General features: G+C 42.5%; 1 protein-coding gene across 1 annotated transcript in view; it reads right to left on the minus strand.

The window, feature by feature from the left end:
• Positions 1 to 22,402, minus strand: part of LOC307266073 (NACHT, LRR and PYD domains-containing protein 3-like) — a 146,831-nt gene extending 124,429 nt beyond the window's left edge. Inside the window, exons 1-3 of the mRNA XM_080047976.1 lie at positions 20,770 to 22,402; positions 20,519 to 20,689; positions 19,576 to 19,746 (exon numbers count right to left, since the gene is read on the minus strand). Coding sequence (XP_079904102.1) covers positions 19,576 to 19,746; positions 20,519 to 20,689; positions 20,770 to 22,271 — 1,844 coding nt within the window. The 5' untranslated portion in view covers positions 22,272 to 22,402. The remainder of the gene's footprint in view (positions 1 to 19,575; positions 19,747 to 20,518; positions 20,690 to 20,769) is intronic.
• Between the last annotated feature and the right edge of the window lie 3,550 nt (positions 22,403 to 25,952).

Genomic DNA, 25,952 nt, shown 5'->3' on the forward strand with positions numbered 1-25,952 from the left:
CACACACAGTCATACCGGTGGTGGTAAACTACCATAGTAGCCACAGCTGCCCTGGGGCAGACTGACGGAAGCGTGGCTGCCATTCAGCGCCTACGGCCCCTCCGACCACCACCTCAAACATACAGCAGTCATACACATTCACACCAGGCAAGGTGGGTGGAGTGTCTTGCCCAAGGACACAACAACCATGACACAGGTGGCAGGGCGGGAATTGAACCGCCAACCCTTTGATAACAGGCCGACCTACTCTACCACCTGAGACACAGTCGCCCCAAAATTGATCAAGTCTGTTAAAGGGCCAGAAGCATTACATTATCTGTCTGTTCTCATAAACACTTTGACAGTTTGGTTTCGTGACACAACAACCATTATGTCTCAGGAAAACATTAAAGACCTATACAAGTTTGCACACTGTTTAACACAGGCAGGCCTTTAGTAGAGCAGGCCTGTAAATCAGAGTTAAGTGTAACCCAGAAAATGTGCTTGTATGTTAGCACAGCTGGTCAGTAGTTAGGATAGATGAGTTAGTGGTTTGGTGACACAACAACCATTTGTGTGTCTTAGCATTTGCCCAAAAACCTTGAGAGACTGAAGTTATATATTTGATTCTTTGGAAGTTTGGATGTGTTCCAGTCAGTGTGTCGTTTCACCTGTCCATGATAAAGATGTGTGTGTGTGTGTGTGTGTGTGTGTGTGTTTGTGTGTGTGTGTGTGTGTGTGTGTGTGTGTGTGTGTGTGTGTGTGTGTGTGTGTGTGTGTGTGTGTGTGTGTGTGTGTGTGTTACCTGTCTGGGCAGGTGATTTGATTCTTTGGAAGTTTGGGTGTGTTCCAGTCAGTGTGTCGTTTCGTGATTCTACAGAACCATAGACAGAGAAACACTTCTCAGGAATGAAGAAGACAGGCCACATTCCGCAGCTGAGCTGTGTGTGTGTGTGTGTGTGTATGTGTGTGTGTATGTGTGTGTGTGTGTGTGTGTGTGTGTGTGTGTGTGTGTGTGTGTGTGTGTGTGTGTGTGTGTTGGTGTGGGCGTGTGTGGGCTTGTGTGTGTTTGTGTGTGTGTGTGTGTGTGTGTGTGTGTGTGTGTGTGTGTGTGTGTGTGTGTGTGTGTGTGTGTGTGTGTGTGTGTGTGTGTGTGTGTGTGTGTGTGTGTGTGTGTGTGTGTGTGTGTGTGTGTGTGTGTGTGTGTGTGTGTGTTTCCTGTTGGGCCAGGTGATGGAACACCTGAGCTGTGTTCACGTGGACTCGAGCTCGACTCACGTGACTTGATCTGATGATATAATCTGTGTGGTTTGGAAACAGTCGTAGAAAGCAGCATCAGACAATCATTAAATAAATAGACATTAATACACAAACCGTACAGGAGGCCATGATGGTATTTGGATGTAAGTGTTACGGTTGTGGGCAGGCAGGTAGGAACCAAATACCAGAAGCAGGGTACACACACACCAACACGCACACACAACATAATGCTACAACACCAAACAAAGGAAAGACCAGGACTTAAATAGGCAAGACGGGAGACCACAGGCCCAGGTGAAATGCATTACGGAGGGAGTGGTAATCAAATTTGACAGGACATGGGGAGAAACAAAACAGACATACCAAAGCTACCTGGAAGGCGTAGAAGGCGGTCCCCCCTCTGGAAGGCGATCCCCCTCTGGAAGGTGGTCTCCCTCTGGAAGGAGGTCCCCCTCTGGAAGGTGGTCCCCCCTCTGGAAGGCGTAGAAGGCGGCCCCCCTCTGGAAGGTGGTCCCCCCTCTGGAAGGCGTAGAAGGCGGCCCCCCCCTGGAAGGCGGTCCCCCTCTGGAAGGTGGTCCCCCTCTGGAAGGCGTAGAAGGCGGTCCCCCTCTGGAAGGCGTAGAAGGCGGTCCCCCTCTGGAAGGTGGTCCCCCTCTGGAAGGTGGCCCCCCTCTGGAAGGTGGTCCCCCCTCTGGAAGGTGGTCCCCCTCTGGAAGGCGTAGAAGGCGGTCCCCCTCTGGAAGGAGTAGAAGGCGGTCCCCCTCTGGAAGGCGGTCCCCCTCTGGAAGGCGTAGAAGGCGGTCCCCCTCTGGAAGGTGGTCCCCCTCTGGAAGGTGGCCCCCCTCTGGAAGGTGGTCCCCCCTCTGGAAGGCGTAGAAGGTGGTCCCCCTCTGGAAGGTGGTCCCCCTCTGGAAGGTGGCCCCCCTCTGGAAGGTGGTCCCCCCTCTGGAAGGCGTAGAAGGCGGTCCCCCTCTGGAAGGTGGCCCCCCTCTGGAAGGTGGCCCCCCTCTGGAAGGTGGTCCCCCTCTGGAAGGCGTAGAAGGCGGTCCCCCTCTGGAAGGTGGCCCCCCTCTGGAAGGTGGCCCCCCTCTGGAAGGTGGTCCCCCTCTGGAAGGCGTAGAAGGTGGTCCCCCTCTGGAAGGTGGTCCCCCCTCTGGAAGGAGTAGAAGGTGGCCCCCCTCTGGAAGGAGTAGAAGGTGGCCCCCCTCTGGAAGGTGGTCCCCCTCTGGAAGGCGTAGAAGGCGGTCCCCCTCTGGAAGGCGGTCCCCCTTTGGAAGGTGTAGAAGGTGGTCCCCCTCTGGAAGGTGGTCCCCCCTCTGGAAGGCGTAGAAGGCGGTCCTCCTCTGAGTCCATGGTTGGTTGGGTCATTCTGTTGTGGGTTGCTAACAGCTAATAATATACCCTTATTGGTGTTACCGGAGATTCTTTCCACGCTGACACGACCAAGAAACATCTCATGAGTTGTGGTTGGAGTATGATGCTCACACACACACACACACACACACACACACACACACACACACACACACACACACACACACACACACACACACACACACACAGGAGAGATTTCCACTTGTTGATTTCTGTTCTGTTTATCTGAAATGAAAATTTTTTAGTTTTTCCAACATTTTAAGATAAAAATCTTACAGTATTTTTATTTTCATGAAATCCATACAATTTTTATGGATTTTATGCTTTGTTAAGGTGAAGCATATTTAGGAAATGTTTGACTATTTTCTGACTATTATTGCCGACTAACGCATGAATAGTTGGGGGAAACCTTATATATGTTGGTAAACTAAGTACCGTGCATTGATATACTTGGAGAGATACGACCCTCACTCACTACACTACAGACACATTTGATTTGTTATTCATTTTTGGGAGAAAAATGTAGTTCCAAAACATTTTATGAATGTAATTATTTGCATTATGGGGACTTCTATTTTGTCTCCAAAAAATGTACCCGTAACATCAGTAACACACACACAAACACACACACAAACACACACACACACACACACACACACACACACACACACACACACACACACACACACACACACACACACACACACACACACACACACACACACACACACACACACACACACACACACACACACACACACACACACACTCTCTCTCTATTGTCTTTACATGAACATGAGTCTGTACTGCCCTCTGCTGGTGGGCAACAAAAGCTACAGGAAGGTTTCAAAAAATAATATTCATGTTTCACACACACACACACACACACACACACACACACACACACACACACACACACACACACACACACACAGGTTAAAATAACAATGAATAATTATACAATATATGAAATGATGTTGAATTCTATAACTAGGCAGTAAAGGGACATTTTAAACCCTCTGTCTGTAGCTGATAACAGACAGTAAGCCTGTGTCACTACTAGTTGTTATTTTACCTGAAGAAAAGTGTCCCAAAGTGATGCCAATATCTGCATCACCAGTCCTAAGTTGGGCATCTCTTAATCATTTTTTATTTTATTTTAAAGGGACACTGTGTAACATTTTAAGTAATTCATTAGCTCAAATCAATATCCTCATTCATAAATATAACCTCATTGGTGTAAAATCACCTCTGCCAATAATCTGAATTATCCTCCCGAGCGGAGAATTACAAATATTAATATTACATTTTGTACATTGAGCAGGCAAGTCTTATGGAGGCATCCATGTTGGTTGGAATGTCATCAGGTGCATTGTTTAAAATTCTGAATTGTTCTTGTCCTTGAAGGCCACTGTAGCTTCTGTTATTATTCTAAAGGGGTGGGGTTACCCAGGGAGTGTTGCATTCTAGAACTTTCTAGAACTTACTTGATGATGTCACATTACACAGTGTCCCTTTAATGTATTATTAATTTATTATCTAAACTTAATTTATCAAGTTAGACTAAATGAAATCTTTTTGAGTTATTGCTGCGTAACTCTTTCATTTTGTCAATGTTTTGGAGCATTTTATAAACCAGACAATGAATCCATAATAGTAAATGGACACACACACACACACACACACACACACACACACACACACACACACACACACACACACACACACACACACACACACACACACACACACACACACACACACACACACACACACACACACACACACACACACACACACACACACACACACACACACACACACACACACACATAATATTATAGCATTTTATAAACCAGACAATGAATCCATAAAACAGCAGATTGTTGAGATTGATGGTGGAATATTATTGAGTTTATAGAACATTTAACTTTTTTTAAACAATATGAAGAATTGATGAGAGGAGTCAATTGACCGTCTTAACGCCAGACGCATGTTGTGATGTTTTGTGTCCGTCACTGTATTGTACCGTTATGTGTTGTCGCCTCTCCTCGCTGTGAACCAATTTGCCCTCTTGGGACACGAAGAAAAATCTTGAATCTTGAATCTTGACACATTTAATAACAGTTTATTAATGTCTAATTGTTATATTTATAACAGGCTCTGTCTGTGTGTCTGTCTGTCTGTCTGTGTGTCTGTCTGTCTGTCTGTCTGTCTGTCTGTCTGTCTGTCTGTCTGTCTCTCTCTGTGTATGTCTGTGTGTCTCTCTGTGTCTCTCTCTGTCTATATGTCTGTGTGTCTCTCTGTCTCTCTCTCTCTCCCTCTGTCTCTGTCTGTCTCTCTCTCTCTCTCTCTCTGTCTCTCTCTCTCTCTCTCTGTCTCTCTCTCTCTCTCTCTCTCTCTGTCTCTCTCTGTCTCTCTCTCTCTCTCTGTCAATTCAAATTCAAATTCAAAATTGGCTTTATTGGCATGACAGTTTTTTAAAAAACAATATTGCCAAAGCAAACATCAAATAATTCAAATAATTCAAACAAATATTCAGACAATACACAATGTGTCAAAATAAAACAATATACAATATGAACGATATATACATCTGTATGAATATTATATTGTGTGTGTGTGTGTGTGTGTGTGTGTGTGTGTGTGTGTGTGTGTGTGTGTGTGTGTGTGTGTGTGTGTGTGTGTGTGTGTGTGTGTGTGTGTGTGTGTGTGTGTGTGTGTGTGTGTGTGTGTGTGTGTGTGTGTGTGTGTGTGTGTGTGTGTGTGTGTGTGTGTGTGTGTGTGTGTGCCTCAATCATTCACTGTCCCTCAAGTTGTGGCATGTAAATACATACTCTGTCTCTCTCTCTCTCTCTCTCTGTCTCTCTCTCTCTCTCTGTCTCTCTCTCTGTCTCTCTCTCTCTCTCTCTCTCCCTCTCTCTCTCTCTCTCTCTCTCTCTCTCTCTCATAGTTTAGATGCTGGCCCCTTATTGGCCGGTCGTCCCCACAGTCGTAGGCGACTCACTCCTCCGTCCGGGCGGATCGACAGACGGACGTGAGACGAGACGGAGACAGACGCCAAGTCAGATCCACTGAACAGGTGTCTGTGATGAGGGGACAGCTACACACACTCACGTGATTTAATGATATGATCTTTATTGTCCCAGAAGGGCAGTGTGGTTTGTATACAGTCGTAGGAATCAGCATCAGACAATAAATAAATACACATGAAAAAACATTAATACGCAAAACGTACAGGAAACTTCATCATAGTACAATTGGATGGGCTGTAACTGTTACGTTTGTGGGTTGCAGGCAGGTAGGACCCAGACGGCTTGAAGATATGACCAATTTATTAAAAGAACCAAAACCAAGAAGCAGGGTACACAGGGAAGTCACCAACACACACACACACACACAATGCTAGGACGCCAAGCAAAGGAAAGACAAGGACTTCATTAGGCAAGACGGGAGACTACAGGCCCAGGTGAAACACATTACAGAGGGAGCGGTAATCAAACAGATTAAAGCTGGGGTATATGATTTCTGATTGGTCAAAGTTAACATGAGCTGACACTTTGACCAATCAGAGTGAGGCTCCGATTCTCTGTTCTTATCGGCTGTTGGGACCGTCCATTCACTTTGGCACGACTTTGTTGGTGTAGAGCGTGTCAGGGAGGGACCATAGGGGAGGGACCAAAGAGAACAAGTGGAGCGGTTGAGGTATTTGGATTTGAATCTACAGAGGAAGGCTAACAGTACATTAGCTAGCAACACAATGTTTAGATTTAACTTTCAATTTCATTTTAACTTGGTGCAGCTGTGGTATGGTTGTCACAGCCACTTATTTTGTGATTTTCCCGTTATTTGCGGCTTTTTATGTGTTTTTTGTGATTTTTTGCATTTTCCGACTTTTTGCGTTTAAGTGACTTTTTTGCAGTAAGGTCTCAGTAATAACCATGTATTGGTCAGTGTTAAAATAATGTAACGTTTATTATTCATCATCATTTGTATTGAAATAGATTTACATTTGTAAAAACATGTAGTAAGTTAATGTTAAAGAAATTAAACAAATCCACTCTATTTTTAGTCTTTAAACTTTTATTGAACTAAATGATATCCGCTGCAGCCATCAGCAGCAGCTACATGCTGCTCCAAGAAACATTACTACAGTGAAAATCAAAGTAAATACAGTTTACACCAGTTCAGCCCTGAGGAAATCATTCCACCATCTCTAAGAAAAACACATTTCTGACAACACCAACATTTACCAAAACCCTCTGAGTGGGTTTGAAGAATTAAGATTTGTTTGAAATCAAAATCACTCACCCACCAAAAAGAAATCGCTCACCGTAGCCAGAAGCTGACAACGGCGTAATATTTCTTTGAGTTCTCAACATTTACCAAAACCCTATGAGTGGGTTTGAGAAAGTTGTTTAAAAACAGCCCTCCCCCCCCCATAATAAAATTAAAAAACTGCATAATATTTGTCGATTTCTCAAAGTTCCAACTGTCTGTGAACGCCCCTCGACAACTCTTGGTGTCACTATCTGATACATATCCAAGTTCAGCCAAAAAAAAACAATTCATCAAAACATTCCACAAAGAAATCAACAATTTACATGATCAAGATGCTGTAAAAAAAACAGCATAAAAACATAAAATTCAGCGTTCGTTAGTGCTACTGGGCGGCCATGTTTGTTTGTGCTGTGACGTCATGTGGTGAAAATTCATCCAATCAGAGACCGGAGAAGCAGTCATCAGGATAAGTGGATGAAAAGTGAAGTGCTGGATCTCTCTAAATACAGATGGATGGATAGATAGATAGATAGATAGATAGATAGATAGATAGATAGATAGATAGATAGAGTGAGTTGTCTGCAGTATGCGTGGGGGGGGGGGCGGGGGGCAACTATCACATTGGGCAGATGTTAATATGAACTAAGTGAAGCCTTGTCCACCACCAACATCTAAACCACAGCACTGGAAGTTGTCTCCCTCCTACACATCACACAGAGACACTGAGGAACCAGGAGACTCAATCATAAACCCAGGATACAGAGGTTCAGTGAATGTGGTGTTGAAGGTGTGGATGTGGATCAGTGAGTCAGAGGAGACTCTGTAGAAGGACAGAGAGCCAGCAGGACAGTCCACATACACTGCTACTCTGTGAGAGACAGAGGAGGAGGAGGAGGAGGAGGAGCAGGAGGAGGAGGAGGAGGAGCAGGAGGAGGAGGAGGATGTTGCTATGTTATTGTGACGGAAAAAGTAACCAAAATCATCAGTGCAGTCCAGACTCCAGGACTGATCGTTATCTCCAAACCTTGAACTGCGTCCTTTCCTGCTGATTCCTCTGTAACTCACTGAAATAGAAACTGCTCCGCTCCACTCGACCTCCCAGTAACGTTGACCAGTCAGACCATTACTACACAGCAGCTGAGCCCTGCGGTCAAATCTCTCTGGATGATCAGGATATGGCTGCTCCTCTCTCACACGTGTCACCTTCCTGTTGTTGTCAGACAGTTTGAGGTATATGCACACTGTGTTTGTGTCCAGTGTGAGTTCACAGGAATCTGATGGAGAGAAAAAGACACAGCAGCAGTTTATCATCAGACACCTGAAGGCTTTATTCTGTGTCTGTCTTTGGATGTTCTACATGTTCTATCCTCCTTATTATCAGGAGCGCTGATCTAATACAAAGATGGACTCATAGATTTTGGAGATCAAGATTACTGTGGCCTCATGTTCATCCCTTGCTTTGAACTCGGTATCTCCTCTCGGAATGTGTAAATTGACTATTTGAAGGTGCTACGAGGAACTTTAACTCTTTTACTCTGATGATCATAAATTACGTGTAACAGCAAAACCAGACCATCAGTGCAAAGATTGCTATTTTTATATATTTCTTCTTTCTTCTTATTTTTTTAAAGATATTTTTGGGCATTTTATGCTTTATTGACAGTGCAGAGAGACAGAGGTGAAATGGGGCAGAGAGGGGAGTGACATGCAGAGAACGACTGCAGGCTGGAATCAAACCCGGGTCCGCTGCTGGGCCCGGCCCGGGGGAGGTGACGCCCTACAAACTGAGCTAAGGGCGCCCCCATATATTTCTTCTTAATGCCTTTGTCCGGGTATGCTCACCCAGGAACAACAGCTGGCGTGGTAAAAACACTACTGCTTTTGTCCAAAGGGGGCGCTAGAATGAACATACACTGAAAGTTCCTCGCAGCACCTTTACGAAAACTGAACTCAAACTGAATCCACACTTACACTTCTTCAGATCATCACGTTTTATCCTCTGCTCGTCACCGTGGTCCATCCTGGAGGAAGAAACACAGTCAGAATGATTTTCTATCAACATGAGTCCTAACTGCTGTTCAACATGAAGCAGTTTTCCTCAGTTTGTCAGTGAGACAGAGAAACATTTCCTGGTTTGAACCGGAATCCAGGGATTTGCAGAAGGAGAATTAGTGAACACAAATAACAAAATGTTGATCATATAAAATGAGCACTATTGAAATATTTGATATGTAAACTTACAGAGCTTTGTTGGAGGCCTTGGGCCCTGGCTGAAGAGCCTCCCCAGAAGCAGAGGACTGGTCCAGATCTTCCTCTGTTTCTGGTCTGTCTGGTTTCCTGGAAGCTACAAAGCAACATGACATCAGTGAGAGGATGCTAGTAAATGTTAGTCATGGAAACACTTTCTAATGACACATTTCTGATATCAGGGTTGAGGTTCAAGACAAACCCAGAGGTAATTCAGCTGAACACTTGTTATCAGATTAATTTAGTGAACACATAAACATTTTAAATAATATTTTCCTGCCAATCATCAAATGTTTCTAATTAAATTTATTTTAAAAGATAACCAGAGTATCTCTATTCTGTACAACTGCTGTTGGTGTTGTGATATCACCTGTTCCATCTTTACAAGTCTTACCTTTGCGGTCCGAACTGGTGTTTGGTAATTTTGTCGCCAGATCCTTTCTGTATATATTGTCTAAAACCTTCCTGGTCACTTCAACAGATTTGGCAAAGTAGATCTGGACGATCAGATCCACAGTTTCCAACCGCGTTGCATTTTTCAGTCGACTCTTAGGGATTGCTGGAAAGTTGCCAATAATCTTTGGCTTCTGCAGAAACAACTTGAATTTTTCAAAGTCGCCGTCACTTAAATCCTCCAAAATTCCCAAGATGATCTTGTTGTTATCTGCTGTTGTCGCCATGTTTTCTCTCTGTCAAGATCTTAGAGAAACAAAAAGAAAATATTCACCTGTACAGTGTATGAACAGCCCACTGACTCTGCTTTGTGTCTGAGTAACACAGACTTATTGTTTTTTGACTTTTGAATGTTTCGATGCTGAAAGCTATAAAATGTTCTAGAAAACCGTTTTATGTTGAGTTATTCCAGACAGTCTTTCATCTTGGCCCCTGTCCTCCACACGTTTACTTTTCTCTCTTTTGAAACATAACTATTTTTCTTCCCTTCAACTTTAATATCTCAGGTTACCATGGTCACCACTTTTTTAATATATTTTTTGGGCATTTTTATGCTTTATTGATAGTGTAGAGACAGAGGTGAAATGGGGCAGAGAGGGGAGTGACATGCAGAGAACGACCGCGGGCTGGAATCGAACCCGGGTCCAGTCTGTCCTCCTCTGCTTTACCTGCCTGAGGCTAATGTTGATCTCTGCACCTGTGTTGACTTATAGAGATGTGTTTATATAGTCTGTGGTCCGTTTGGCATTGAGTCTGATGCTTTCATACTTAAAATTAAATTTATAATTGCTGTTTATATTGTGTTGCACCTTTCCTGCATAGAATCAGTGTCAGATTAATCACAGCTCAGATGGTGTAGTTCCAGTATCTGCCCACTAGATGGTGCTATTGTCCCTCAAAGTGAATCAGCAGCAGATATGATGTGGAGCAACATTTCACATTTGGTTAATCATTGTAGTAATGAATTAGTATATTAAAAAACAATTGAGAACGTTTTGGTTTAGTCAAGACAAAAACAGATTGAGCATTTCAAACTGAAGCAAACTGGCAGCTTGTCTGATTCAGAATGTTGCTTTTTCAGAAGTGATTGGAGGTTTTGTGGACGGATGTCAAAGAATGTCAGTAATACACCTGATACATATTCTGACGTACTGTGTTTATCATGAGAACAAAAAATGAAGAAATGTCAAGAAAATATAACTACTACCAATGTGAAAACCAGTTTCCACACCTGAACCTACAGCATTCAAACAGCCTTTAAATGAATGAAACTCAACAATGCAAAAAAAAATTGCAACGCAATAAAACACACATTAAAGTATTTTCACCAGTAAAAAACAAAAAACAAAATATCAAAAAGTTAAAAAAACTAAAATCCTGAACAAAACTAATCACTTGTAATGTTGTGGTTCTCCTGTCTGTCCACTAGATGGTGCTATCTAACAGCTAATGAAACAAAGCTCAGCTGACAGATGTGTTGCAGCAGCAGAGTGGATCCCATTGGTTCACTACTATATTAACCACATGTTGCTTTAAAGGCCTTTCACTGTGTTCCTCAGTCCTGGTTCCTAACAAAGGGGAACCAGAACCTCTAGAACCTCAGGCTGACACAGAGGCTGTCTGCTTTCAAGGTTTTTATTCAAACGCCCTGAAATTGGCTACGAGTAACTTTCAGCGTGTGTTCATTTTGGCGGCCCCTTTGGACAAGAGCGGTAATGTTTTTACTACGGCAGCTGTTGTTCTTGGGTGAGCGTACCCATGACAAAGCCATTAAGAAAAACTATATACTAGTAGTATTCTTTGCACTGATGGCCTTGTTTGCTTTGACATTTAATTTATGATCATCAGAGGAAAAATTAGACTGTTTCAGAAATATTTAAAAGTTCCTCGTAGCTGCTTTAATAATGATGACAAATGATGACAAATTATGATATAATAATAAAATTCCTCTTCGGGCATTGATGGGTTAAAATGATTGAAGACAAGATAAAGTTTGACTTTCTTATATTAGAGGGACAAACTGCAGACCGGCAGAAAAGATAAAGATCAAATGTACAATGTAACTGCTGCAGATTTCCGGAATCATGAAAGAAAACCTAAGAACCAGAAAACCATTGAAGAGTTAAATACAGATTCAGTTTTCTGAGCTGATTCCAAATGAAAACAGAGATTTGAGCTCACCTGAAGTTCTGCTGAGTTGTGACAGTCCGTCCTCTCACAGAGTCCACCGCGCTGTGAGGCTCTGATCAGATTATACAACCAGTTACACCCTGAACATTATCACCGCCCACTGTGTGTGTGTGTGTGTGTGTGTGTGTGTGTGTGTGTGTGTTACCTGTTGGGCCAGGCAAGTGAACACCTGAGCAGTGTTCACGTGGACTTGAGTCTCAAGATTTTATAATCTTTATGTTGATCATTTCCTTCATAGCCAGAAATAAAAATAAAATGTGTTTCCTGTTCGTGAGCAAGATCTGATTTCATGGAAAGATAATAAAGAAACACACAGTCTCAGGAATGAAGAAGACAGACAACATTGTGTGTGTGTGTGTGTGTGTGTGTGTGTGTGTGTGTGTGTGTGTGTGTGTGTGTGTGTGTGTGTGTGTGTGTGTGTGTGTGTGTGTGTGTGTGTGTGTGTGTGTGTGTGTGTGTGTGTGTGTGTGTGTGTGTGTGTGTGTGCATCTTACCTGTCGGGCCAGGTGAGAGAACACCTGAGCTGTGGTCAAGTGGACTCGGGCTCGACTCACGTTACTCGATGATCAGGGGCCGTATTCACAAAACATTTGATCTTAGTGCTAAGAGTACTCAGGAGCACTAAAAGTTCTTAGTAAGGAGTAATTTCTTAAAACCATAGATAGTAAATAATATAGATGTAGCATCCGGGCTGACCTCAGTTATTCACACGGCATCCAATAATCCTGGTTTGTGCGCGTCGCCATTTTGAGAAAGCTGACGTATACCTCCGAGGCAAAGTGAGGGACCATGGGCAGAGAGCTGTCACTCAAGAGATCGTGCCAATACATTTTAACCCCCAAAAGAACAAAAACTAGCGTGGGCCAAAAAAATTCACTCCCCTCAGTGTTGTCATGGAGATATAACCTAAACATACAGACTAAAATGGTTTTGTGGACCAGGCTGTAAATAGATTTAATAAGACTTTGAAAACGGCCTGTCTAACAAGTGAGTCAAAGAAAAACTGCTCAGTCTTGGTACCACCCCCAGTAGCACTTCCTGGTTACTACAGTTGTGGTCATTTCCTTATTGGATGCTGGTAAAATGTGTTAAGTTTGCTTAAAACCTATTCACAAAGCTGCTAAGACCAACTTTTACTAAGGAGTGGGAGGGAATCCTAAGCTAAGACTAGAGGGCGGGGTTGACCCTGTTGCTATGGATGATGTCATGTTCATACCTTCTATGCCCACAGTGATTGAATGAGAGCTAGGAGTGAATTTATGATAGAAACACTGTGGGAGATATCCGTATTGTGTCTCTAAATACAATTAATGACAAGTGACACTGATTTAACATGAAACCAAGATACTGCATGGTTTCCCACACATTGATTCACAATTAACCTACAACACTGCCACACAGGCCTATTAATTTAAAATTTTACAATGATTTGAATTGGAAAAAATATCCTCATCGAACAACTGGGAAATTCACCATTTAGAAACAGCCGGCGAAATCGTAAAGTGCATGCGGAATGAAAAAGGCGAGACGCAACTATATATGTGTAGCGGACCTGTGGAACGGAGGAGATGCTGCGAAGCGCCACATATAGGCCTACTCTAGTAGGAAATTAAACCCAAACGTGACACCAACAGTAACTTTCAGAGCATCGTAAACTGACAGAAACTGCAGGAAAAGGAGCTTATAAATATTTTTTTTATATAAATATAATAAATATAAATGTGTCTATACTTTCTAAACATAGCTTTACTGAGATCATTAAACCCTCACAATTATTAAAGTACCTTTTGCAAAGCTCACTATAATTAAATATCTCCAAAACGCCATCAAATGGTTGTCTGTGATTTACTCTTAGTGACTTAGGAGTCCTCTCGAGGACTCCTAGCTTTTCATAGATTTAGGAGCTAGTTTTAGCGCTAAAATGCTTTGTGAATTACACTTATCTTAAAAAAGTTAGGAGTCCTAAAATTAGGAGTGAAAAGTCCCATATTTTTAAGAGTTACTCCTAAATTAGATTAGATTATATTAGATTCAACTTTATTGTCATTGCACAAGTAAAGACAACCAGTACAACTAAATGCAGTTTAGCATCTAACCAGTAGTGCAATCAATAAAAACGTTTTTTTGTTATAGCAGCGCTATAGTAATAATAATACATAAGACACAGATTGCAGCTGGTCAACAAAGTTAAAAAAAATATCCAGTCAATATCAATATTAAAGTGCATATAGTTCTGAGGGTCCATAGAATGCAGTATGAATATAAAGTGCATTATTGAAGTGCATAAGTAAAGTGCATAGTGGTAGACATGGTCAGACAGACCATGGTCCAAGGGGGGGAGGGGGGAGGGCTAGTGTAGGGGCTTGGAGTTGAGCAGTGTTACAGTGTTATGGAAAAAGCTGTTTCTGAGCCTGCTGGTGGTAAATCAGCAAGTTAGGACCTACTCTTAGCCTTAAAATGTTTTGTGAATACGGCCCGTGATCTTTATTGTCCCAGTAGGGCAGTGTGGTTTGCATACAGTCGTAGAAATCGGCATCAGACAATAAATAAATAAATAGACATTAATAAACATTAATACACAAACCGTACAGGAGAGGTCATGATGGTATGATTGGATGGGATGTAACTGTTACGGTTGTGGGTTGCAGGCAGGTAGGACCCAAACGGCTCGAAGATATGACCAATTTATTAAAGAACCAAAAACAAGGCTGCTCCGGTGGTGTAGTGGATAGAGTGCGTACCATATTGGCTCCGGCCTTCGTTGCAGTGGTCGCAGGTTTGAGTCCGACCCGTGGACCTTTACTGCAAGTCATCCCCCCCCCCTCTCTCTCTCTCTCTCTCTCTCTCTCTCTCTCTCTCTCTGTCTCCCCATTTCAACTCTGTACTGTCTAATAAAGCTTGAAAATGCCAAAAAAATCTTAAATAAAAAATTAAAAAGACCAAAAAGCAGGGTACACACACACCAACACACACACACAACACAATGCTAGGACGCCGACCAAAGGGAAGACAAGGACTTAATTAGGCAAGACACGGGCAGGTATATATTTTGATTCATTTGAAGTTTGTTCGTCAGTGTGTCGTGTCTCCTGTCCATGATAAAGATCTGATTTTACAGAAAGATTAACAGAGAAACACACAGTCTCAGGAATGAAGAAGACAGACCACATTCTGCAGGTGTGTGTGTGTGTGTGTGTGTGTGTGTGTGTGTGTGTGTGTGTGTGTGTGTGTGTGTGTGTGTGTGTGTGTGTGTGCTTGACTCACGTGACTTGATGATATGATCTTTATTTTTGAAAACAGCATCAGACAATAAATAAATAGGCATGAATAAACTTTAACAATTTGGGAGCGACTGTGTCTCAGGTGGTAGAGCGGGTCGGCCAATGATCGAACGGTTGGCGGTTCGATCCCCGCCCTGCCACATGTGTCATGGTTGTTGTGTCCTTGGGCAAGACACTTCACCCATCTTGCCTTGTGTGAATTGTCGATAGTTAGCCTGCTATCGGTGTATGAATGTGTGTGTGAATGGTAACGTGGGAATGGGAACAGGTCTCCCTTGCAAAAGAGTCTGCGGTCTAAATGGGATTTACCTGTATAAATAAAAGAATAAAAAAAAACACACACAACATACAGGAGACGTGATAGTATTTGGATGGGCTGTAAATGCAGAAGGAGTCCATCATACTTTGTTATAAAGCCATAGCAGCTGCTGCTCCAGTTTGTTCAACCACCCAACACCAGCTGAGGGTCTCTTGGAGAAAGTGTTTAGTGGGATGTAGGATTTAGAGGCCCTTGCCTTCTGACTGGGGCTCTGTGTCTGTGTGTGTGTGTGTGTGTGTGTGTGTGTGTGTGTGTGTGTGTGTGTGTGTGTGTCTGTGAGTGTGTGTGTGTGTGTGTGTGTGTGTGTGTGTGTGTGTGTGTCTGTGTGTGTGTGCTGCTCTCCAGTGGTAACTGTCAGTAACTACACATTACTACAGTACACAGAACCAGTCAAATGTTTGGATACAACTTATCATGCAGTTTTATACTTTATAGAACTAGTATTTTTTACATTTAAAAAAGAAATCAATTTATACTTTGTAGATTACAGTTTTTTCTGAATGGTTAAACACTACTAGTGATTTCTGAAGGCCATTTTTAGCCTATGCATTTACCAATTGTGCCAAACTGAATGCACATTCTCAGTGTAATACTTAGTTTGTCATTTTATAACACACGTCTAGCTGTGTGTGTGTGTGTGTGCACTGGTCCACAGGGATAACAGTGGACCTGAGTGTTGTAATACTCACACCAACAGTGGACTACAGATCTAACAGTGGACATTTTTCAGGTCGTCTCTTGAACATGCTTTAAATCATGTTAAAAGCATGTCTGAAACCCTCTGGTGAATTTTCATAACTTTCGCCAAAAGGGTGTGTGGGTGTTAAGTCCATACTCTGCTTTCCCTGGGCTGGGAGTTCAACGACCCATTCACACACGTCGTTTAAACACTCCTCTATTGTTTGAAAATGGCCTCAGGCGTGCAGAGTCTTTCAGGCTGTTAAGTATGATATGTCTGTTTGGCCATACAGTGTTCAATAGTTATGTCACCACCATGAGCGAGGGGGCTGGTGTGATTCATCAGGACATCACTGTGTAGACTAGAGCGAACGTGTAGTCTCTCGAGAATTATCAGACCGACAAGGTGAAGCAGATAGAATTTATAGATAGAATCTAGGCAAATAGATTTTATGTGTGAAAATATGTAGAAAGTTCACGTTACAGAAATTAAACAAATCGACTAATTTTTTTGTCTTTAAATCTTTATTGAATGAAATTATAACAGTTACAGTCATTAGAAGCCAATGTTGCTTGCTCTGTTCTGAACCCTAGGGGGTCCTTGCTGCAGCTCTCGCCACATTAAGCTTTCCACGTGTGTGCGTACGGTGGGGAGATCCCAGATCAGTGCCAAGAATGGTTTACTGGAAAGTCCTTTCTGCTAATTGAAATACATGTTTCTTTTGACTAAAGTATTCCCGACTGAAATACATTCATAGTTTCGTTCTGATCCAAGAATAAATGTATTAAAGTGAAAATCAAAGTAAACACAGTTAGTAAAAGTTCAGCCCTGAGGAGATCATTTAACCATCTCTAAGAAAAACTCATTCCTGACATTAAAGTCACAGTCAGTGATTCAGATATGAACTAAGTGAAGCCTCGTCCACCACCAACATCTAAACCTCAGGATGGAAGGTGTCTCCCTCCTACATATCACACAGAGACACTAAGGATTCATGATGAAACCCAATCCCAAACCCAGGATACAGAGGTTCAGTGAATGTGGTGTTGAAGGTGTGGAGGTGGATCAGTGAGTCAGAGGAGACACTGTAGAAGGACAGAGAGCCAGCAGGACAGTCCACATACACTGCTACTCTGTTAGAGACAGGGGAGGTGAACGATCTTATCATGTTATTGTGACGGACAGAGTAACAGTAACGACCAATATGATAATCATCACGTTCATCATCACAGTACAGACTCCAGGACTGATCATTACGACCAAACACACAGTCATCACTGTTTCCTTTCCTGCTGATTCCTCTGTAACTCACTGATATATCAACATGTTCGTTATAAGAGACCTCCCAGTAATGGCGACCAGTCAGACCATTACTACACAGCAGCTGAGGACAGTCATCAAATCTGTCTGGATGATCAGGATATGGCTGCTCCTCCTTCACACCTGTCACCGACTTATTGTTCTGATACAGTTCTAGTTTTCTGTTAACTGTGTTTGTGTCCAGTGTGAGTTCACAGGAATCTGATGGAGAGAAAAAGACACAACACAGCAGCAGTTTATCATCAGACACCTGAAGTCTAAATATTAATAATTAGATACATTTATTAATAGGTATTAAAGGGACACTGTGTAATATGACATCATCAAGAAAGTTCTACAAAGTTCTAGAATGCAACGCTCCCTGCGTAACCCCACCCCTTTTGAATAATAACAGAAGCTACAGTGGCCTTCAAGGACAAGAACAATTCTAAATGTTAAACAATGCACCTGATGACATTCCAAAAACATGGATTCCTCCATAAGACCTGCCTGCTCAATGTACAAAATGTAATATTAATATTTGTAATTCTCCGCTCTGGAGGATAATTCAGATTATTGGCAGAGGTGATTTTACACCAATGAGGACATATTTATGAATGAGGATATTGATTTTAGATAATAAATTACTTAAAATGTTACACATTGCCCCTTTAATGAATGAGGAAGATATATCAGCCTGAGCAGAAAAAATAAATCTTTTGTCAGGCCGAGTAACACCCCTTAACTGTGATATAATGAGCACAGCAACAGCATTAACATTTGTGAAATTCGGAGTCCTTTCTACAGGTGATGTTTAAAAGTAAATAACTCCTAGCAAGATGATCTGTTTTCAAACGAAAATGTATAAATTGATTTATTTTTGTTTAGCGAATGCAAAGTCCTTTAGCCAAGCAGTTGCCTCTTGCTCTGCTGTATGAAGGGTGACGAGTCCTCCTTTAAGTTTTTGTAGAGGCTTCAATGATGTGATGCGATCATTATAAATTGATAAAGAAAATCAATGATGGAAGAAAATAACATGTGAAGCTCGTTCGATTGGCTTCATAGGTGTTGAAATGGCAGTAGAATGCCTTTACCATAGCTTAGCAATGAAACAAGGGGTTGTTCTAACAGCTTTAATTCTGTGTTTGTGTCGCAATGTTCCTCATATCTATAAAGTTAAATGATGACACATTCAGTCTCCATCAGTCAAACTGAATCCACACTTACACTTCCTCAGACCAGGTTTCAGCCACTGCTCTCCACCGGGGTCCATCCTGGAGGAAGAAACACAGTCAGAATAATTTTCTATCAACATGAGTCCTAACTGCTGTTCAACATGAAGCAGTGTTCCTCCGTTTGTCAGTGTGACAGAGAAACAGGCTCAAACTCATCTGTGTTAACTGTCTTCATTATATCACTGCTGTCTGCCACAAATCTCCAGATGTAATGCTTGGGTTGGCTTTTACCAGAAAAATCACTTTTCTTGTGGCGCTTGATGATATTTTTGAAGGAAGTCCACTTCTAGGCAGATGTTAAGTCATTCTTAAAGCTCTCCATTTGTAGATGATTTGATTCACGGTGGACCGATGGAGCTCAAACTTTTTTATATGAATTTATAGCTGTCCCCAGACAACATCATAACAATATTCCTGAAATCCTCTGAGATTTTTTTCCCCTTTTGGCATGTCTGACCTGTATGGGTTCACTTTGTTGAGCCTAAACTGACTTGTTTTTTCCTTTGTTATACCTTGTGCCACCCAATTTCTTCCCTAAAGATCTCTAATTACATTGGTCCATTTCATAATATAATATCAGAATTAATGAGAAAAAACATATGTCCTTCATGATGATGGACCAGAGTGGAAGCACAGCAGCAGTGTGTGAGCTCTTGTTGTCTGTTCATACCTGAGAGTCTCCAGTCCCAAGAGGGGATCCTCCAGCAGCTTCACTCCTGAGTCTCCTGGATGGTTGTAGCTCAGGTCCAGCTCTCTCAGATGGGAGGGGTTGGACTTCAGAGCTGAGGCCAAAGACATACAACCTTCTGTTGTCACCAGACAGCCTGACAGACTGGAATTTGAAAAATATCATGAATTCAGTATTTTAGAAATCATGTCATCGGGGAATAAATCCTACATATGTTGACTTCTCAACATTATCCTAAAGCTGGATGAGCAGTATTTAAAAGATAAGTTGTTCAACATATTTATTTTGACCTGAGGGTTTCCAGTTTACAGTGTGGACTCTTCAGTGCAGCAGACAGATGCTTCACTCCTGAATCCTGCAGGTCGTTGTTACTCAGGTCCAGCTCTCTCAGACTAGAGGAGGAGCTGAGAACTGAGGACAGAGCTTCACAGCTTTTCTCTGACAGGTTACAGACACTCAGCCTGAAGGGGAATCAGTGAAAAAAAAGCCAGATTTGTGGCTGTCCAATCAGCAAACAGGGCGTGTGGCTGAGAACAATGACGTTGAGGTCGTGCGCCAGTTTCAGTTGAAGTCAGAAGCCGGCGCATGACATACGTCACGACCAAACTTTATGCGATTGGTTGGCAGATCCAGAGTGGCACTGGGCAGATCCAATAGCTTTAAACTTCAACAGACACGCACCTTGAAGTGAGTTTACGTTTGTCAATTGGTCGATTCCAGACCTTCTGTACAAATGAAAAGAAGTACGATGGTCTGGTAGGACCAGGCTAAGTTTTTATTCTATTAAAGGTTAAAATGTATGAATAATTAGGGGCGCGGCCTCTTGAGTGACAGCTAGATGGTCCTCACTTCGCCTCGTAGGTATACGTCAGCTAGATGGGCGTATCTCCCTCCCCCCAACGTCAACGTCGATGCCCTTTTTTGGTAAGATGAAATGAGGCGGAGTCAAAATCTGACAAGATGGCGACGCGCATAAAGGAGGAGGATTGGATGCAGTTGATATAACTGAGGTCAGCCCGGATGCTTCACCATTTTACAGACTATCTATGAGTGAGACAGTTGAATCAACCACTGTACGATTTAAATGTGATTGTTTCCTGATTTTTTTTTTACAGGTTTTTGAACAATAACAAAACATTTTGTTTTCGATTGAACTGAAACATACTCATGGGAAAGGTTATAAAAGAAAAATGTTCTTACTCTTTCAGGCCCTATAATAATCTGTATTCTGACCTGAGGGTTTCCAGTTTACAGTGTGGACTCTTCAGTGCAGCAGACAGATGCTTCACTCCTGAATCCTGCAGGTCGTTGTTACTCAGGTCCAGCTCTCTCAGACTAGAGGAGGAGCTGAGAACTGAGGACAGAGCTTCACAGCTTCTCTCTGACAGGTCACATCCATTTAGCCTGGAGGAGAATTAGTGAACAAAATTGTTTATCATATACAATAACTAAGCACAATTGAATTGTTTCATTCCTCCACCTACAGAGCTTTGGTGGAGGCTTTGACCACTGGCAGCATCGTCAGAAAAACCCCGTGAGAAGCAGAGTATTTTTTCAGGTCAAACACGTCCAGATCTTTTTCTGATGACAGTAAGATGAAGGCCAGAGCTGACCACTGAGCACGAGAAAGTTTATCTGTGGAGAGACTTCCTGAACTCAGGGACTGTTGGATCTCTTCCACTAGAGAACTATCGTTCAGTTCATCCAGACAGTGGAACAGATTGATGCTTTTCTCTGTAGAGAATTTCTCACTGATCTTGTTCTTGATGTACTCAACTGTTTTCTTGTTGGTGTCTGAGCTACTTCCTGTCTGTGTCAGCAGACCTCTGAGGAGACTCTGATTGGTCTGCAGTGAAAGACCCAGGAGGAAGCGGAGGAACAAGTCCAGGTGTCCATTTGGACTCTGTAAGGCCTTGTCCACAGCACACTGGTAGAACTGTGTCTCTGTAGTTTTCTGAGAGGTTGTTTGTTCTTCTGACATCAGATTGACTCCAGAGTTGATGAACGTCAGATGGACATGAAGAGCAGCCAGAAACTCCTGAACGCTCAGATGGATGAAGCAGAACACTTTGTCCTGGTACAGTCCACTCTCCTCTCTAAAGATCTGTGTGAACACTCCTGAGACCAATGAGGCTTCTGTGATATCGATGCCACACTCTGTCAGGTCTGATTCATAGAAGATCAGGTTTCCTTTCTGCAGCTGCTCAAAAGCCAGTTTTCCGAGAGACTCGATCATCTTCCTGCTCTCTGGACTCCAGTGTGGATCTGTCTCAGCTCCTTCATCATACTTTACGTTCTTCAGTTTGGCCTGAACCACCAGGAGGTGGATGTACATCGCAGTCAGGGTCTTGGGCAGCTCTCCTCCCTCTCCGGTCTTCAACACTTTTTTCAGAACTGTAGCAGTGATCCAGCAGAAGATTGGGATGTGGCACATGATGTGGAGGCTTTGTGATGTCTTGATATGGGAGATGGTTCTGCTGGCCTGCTCCTCATCTCTGAATCTCTTCTTGAAGTACTCCTCCTTTTGTGGGTCAGTGAACCCTCTGACCTCTGTCACCATGCCAGCAAACTCAGGAGGGATCTGATTGGCTGCTGCAGGTCGTGTGGTTATCCAGAGGCGAGCAGAGGGAAGCAGTTTCCCCCTGATGAGGTTTGTCAGCAGCACATCCACTGAGGTGGACTCTGTCACATCAGTCAGGATCTCATTGTTGTTGAAGTCCAGAGGAAGTCGACACTCATCCAGACCGTCAAAGATGAACACAACCTGGAACTCTTTAAAGCTGCAGATTCCTGCTGCTTTGGTTTCAGTGAAGAAGTGATGAACAAGTTCCACCAAGCTGAACTTTTTCTCTTTCAGCACATTCAGCTCTCTGAAAGTGAATGGAAATGTGAACTGTATGTCCTGGTTGGTTTTGTCTTCAGCCCAGTCCAGAGTGAACTTCTGTGTTAAGACTGTTTTCCCAATGCCAGCCACTCCCTTTGTCATCACTGTTCTGCTTGGTTCATCTCTTCCAGGTGGGACTTTAAAGATGTCTTCTTGTCGGATGGTTGTTTCTGGTCTGTGTGGGTTCCTGGATGCTGTTTCAATCTGTCTGACCTCATGTTCATAATTGACCTCTCCAGTCCCTCCCTCTGTGATGTAGAGCTCTGTGTAGATCTGATTCAGAAGGGTTTGGTTTCCTGCTTTAGCGATCCCCTCAAACACAACCCGAAACTTCTTCTGCAGGTTAGACTTGAGTTCTTTTTGACACTCTGCAACTCTGGCTCCTGAAAGAACAAATAACAAACGTTATACTATATACTTTTTTCTCAGAGTGGTTCTAAGTTTTTTCCGACTTAGCAGCAATCTCTGAATGTATTTGCCTGTAATTCAATACGCGAACAATGAATACTTTGTTTCTAGGAAGGACTAACTTTACCTAACTTCTCTTTGTCCCATTTGTTCATGCAGGAGCTGTGTACATTACGCCCATCCCTGCTCCTTACCATGACTAAATACTGGGGGAGCTCAAGGTGAAATAACCATGACATTTAGCTGAACATATTTTTTTAAATCAACATGTCATCAGATTAATTTCAAGATTGTATCAAAAAAAGATATTTACTGTACACACAAAACATTATTTTCTTGTTTTTTGAGAATACACTTATTTTTGTTAAAAGAAAAGCAGATTCAGTATCTCTACTCTGTCCTATACAACTTCTGCTAGTGTTCTGAAATCACCTGTTCAATCTTTACATCACTCACCTGTGGGTTCTGACATGGTGTTTGGTAATTTTGTCACCAGATCATTTCTATTTATTTTGACCAAAACCTTCCTGGTCACTTCAATAGACTGTCTGACGTAGGTCTGGACGATCTGATCCACAGTTTGTGTTCGCAAATCTTTTTCCAGTTGAAACGGAGGGATTGGTTCAACGTTGGGAAGAATTGGCTGCTGCAGAAACCAGTTGAAGCTTTGAAATTCCTCCTTATCTAAACATTTCAAAATGTTAAAGAGGACCTCTTTAATATTTGTCATCTCTTCGCCCTGCAAATATCTGAGAGATACAAAAAGGAAATAACTTCAGAGAAAAATTCTACTTAAAGGTGCAGTGTGTAATATGACATCATCAAGAAAGTTCTACAAAGTTCTAGAATGCAACACTCCCTGGGTAACCCCAACCCTTTCGAATAATAACAGAAGCTACAGTGGCCTTCAAGGAGAAGAACAATTCTACATTTTATACAATGCTCCTGATGACATTCCAACTTTGACACTTTCAAGATGGCGCCACTAGGCCTTGGTCCAAGATATGCCGAAATATGGACATATATGAGACCCTTTCTAAGGGGAATAATAATAATAATAAAAAAAATGTTCAGCTATTATGCACTAAATTAAATGTACTTATGGATATTATAATTACTTTCTACAAATTCTGCTGGGAAATAAAACCCAAAATTCTACACACTGCAGGTTTAATTTTTAGATTTTAAACACTATTAAAACAGATAATCAGACGGTTCATCTTTGAACCCAATAGACCAGTTACTCTTATGTCTCGTTTCCACCGAGTAGAGCGGGTTTGGTCCGGTTATTTTGGATTTCCATTTGCCAAAAGTTGGGCAGGGTACGGATATAAGCGTGCCTAACCACTCTAAGCCGCTCCTATTTTCTGTACTCCTCCGTTGGGGTAGCAGCCACCTGAAAGCCGAAAAGGTGGAGCTACACATGCTGTCTGTTTATTGGTCGAAATAATCATTTCCGCCATGTCTAGTCACCTCGGCAAGAGTCTTGTGTTTTGGCGAAAATGTGAGCGCAGCACTGTTTATTGTGTGGTGTTTTTCTTCGTCATTAAAGCCACTACGAGTAACTTTGTCAGTTGGCGGCCCCTTTGGACAAAAGCGGTAGTATTTTTACGACGCCAACTGACGTAAAGCTGTTTTCTAGCGCGTGCCGGCCGTGCGAGTGTCAAATGATTAGGACGCAATACAGTGCATGTCCGTGTGTTGAAAGTGTGAGGGCACCGGACTCTTTTCAGCTCTGTGAGAGTAGTTAGTGACACTGCATCAACTAATGCCAATCAGTGCTACACACACCTGATTGCAATGAGTTGATGCAGTGTCACCTAACTACTCTCACGGAGCTGAAAGATTCCGTGTCCTCACAGAAAGCGAGAGATGGCAGTTAGTTAGTATGGATCACGATGAGGTAATGTGGTTATGTTGTTGTAAATAATGACTATTTCAGATGAATAATGGTCATCTGATGATGCTGGTGAGGCAAAGTAAACTTTGTTTTAGTACTGCTCATTAATTTAGGAGTAAACACTGCAGTCTAGGTTCGCTGCGTGAAATTGTGTACACGTTGCTTGGCAACGCCCTCCCTTCCGTCTATCACTCTCCCTTTTAGCTTTTCTTCATTGCATTTTGTTTTTTTTTCTTTGATGGTTCAGCCCCGTTATCAGTCATTATGAACAAACAACTGTCTCAAACAAGGCTCCCGCTCCCCTTCCCTCACCTGGAGGGATATGCTTCTCAAATCGCGTTGCTGCGCTACACTGAAATCTGCGACCAATACGAATATGTGACCATAGAGCCTGCACGAGCGAACCGAAAATCGGACTGGTTGTGCGACCGGACCAAAAGCAGTAATAAAAACGTCTTTCTTTGCACTGATGGTCTTCTTTGCTGTTAAAGGTAATTTATGTCTATGGCTTGACCACAGTTGTTCCACAGCCCGATAGTTTGACCCATATTCTGGCGGAGGCTATCACAGTCCAGCCTAAACCCCGCCCTACCAGTAAGGGTAGGGTCGGCGGTGGAAACACCACAAGATTCTTAAAAGTGAGCTGTCTCGCTCTGAGCCGCTCCGACCCGACCCGCTCTACTCGGTGGAAATGAGGCATTAGTGGAAACACACACACACACACACACACACACACACACACACACACACACACACACACACACACACACACACACACACACACACACACACACACACACACACACACACACACACACACACACACACACACAGACACACACTATGAGTATGAATAATGACAGTTCAGTGATTTGAGTCATGGACAGTTAGAGATCCTCATGTCACCTCTGAGCTTTGGTCTGGCCGCCATGTTCCCCTCCCTCCTCTCTGTCCTCACTCTGATCCATGCTGCTCCACTCACATCAGCTCTCACACAGTTTCCCCTGGAGAGAATAACAGATTCCATGTGACACATATATAATGGAATATAAGTAGTAAGGCTCTCAGGCATTCTGGATTGAGATGCAGTATTAATCTCTTGGATTGTTCAAAACTTTCTGCACATTCAAAACATTTGATATGTTTGAGATAAATATTTTAGGAATCATGTTCATCTCAACAATAAATCGATAAGTGAATGAGATCTTGTTAAAGCCCCAGATGTTCAGTTGGAGAAGAAAGCAGAATATTTAAACTGACTGTTCCTTGGAGGGATGATTTATAATGATTTGATTAGATTTTTTATCCTGATCAATATTGTTATCATCATTATTATCAATGTCATTATTATTGTTTATAATTATTTCTGTTGTTTTTCTATATTGAATGTGTGTTGTATGTGTGTATGCATGTAGGCATATGAATGCAGATATGCATGTGTGTATGCATGTAGGCCTATGGATGCAGATATGCAT

The sequence above is a fragment of the Ammodytes marinus genome (assembly GCF_949987685.1).
Source record: "Ammodytes marinus genome assembly, chromosome: 19".
NCBI lineage: Eukaryota > Metazoa > Chordata > Actinopteri > Uranoscopiformes > Ammodytidae > Ammodytes > Ammodytes marinus.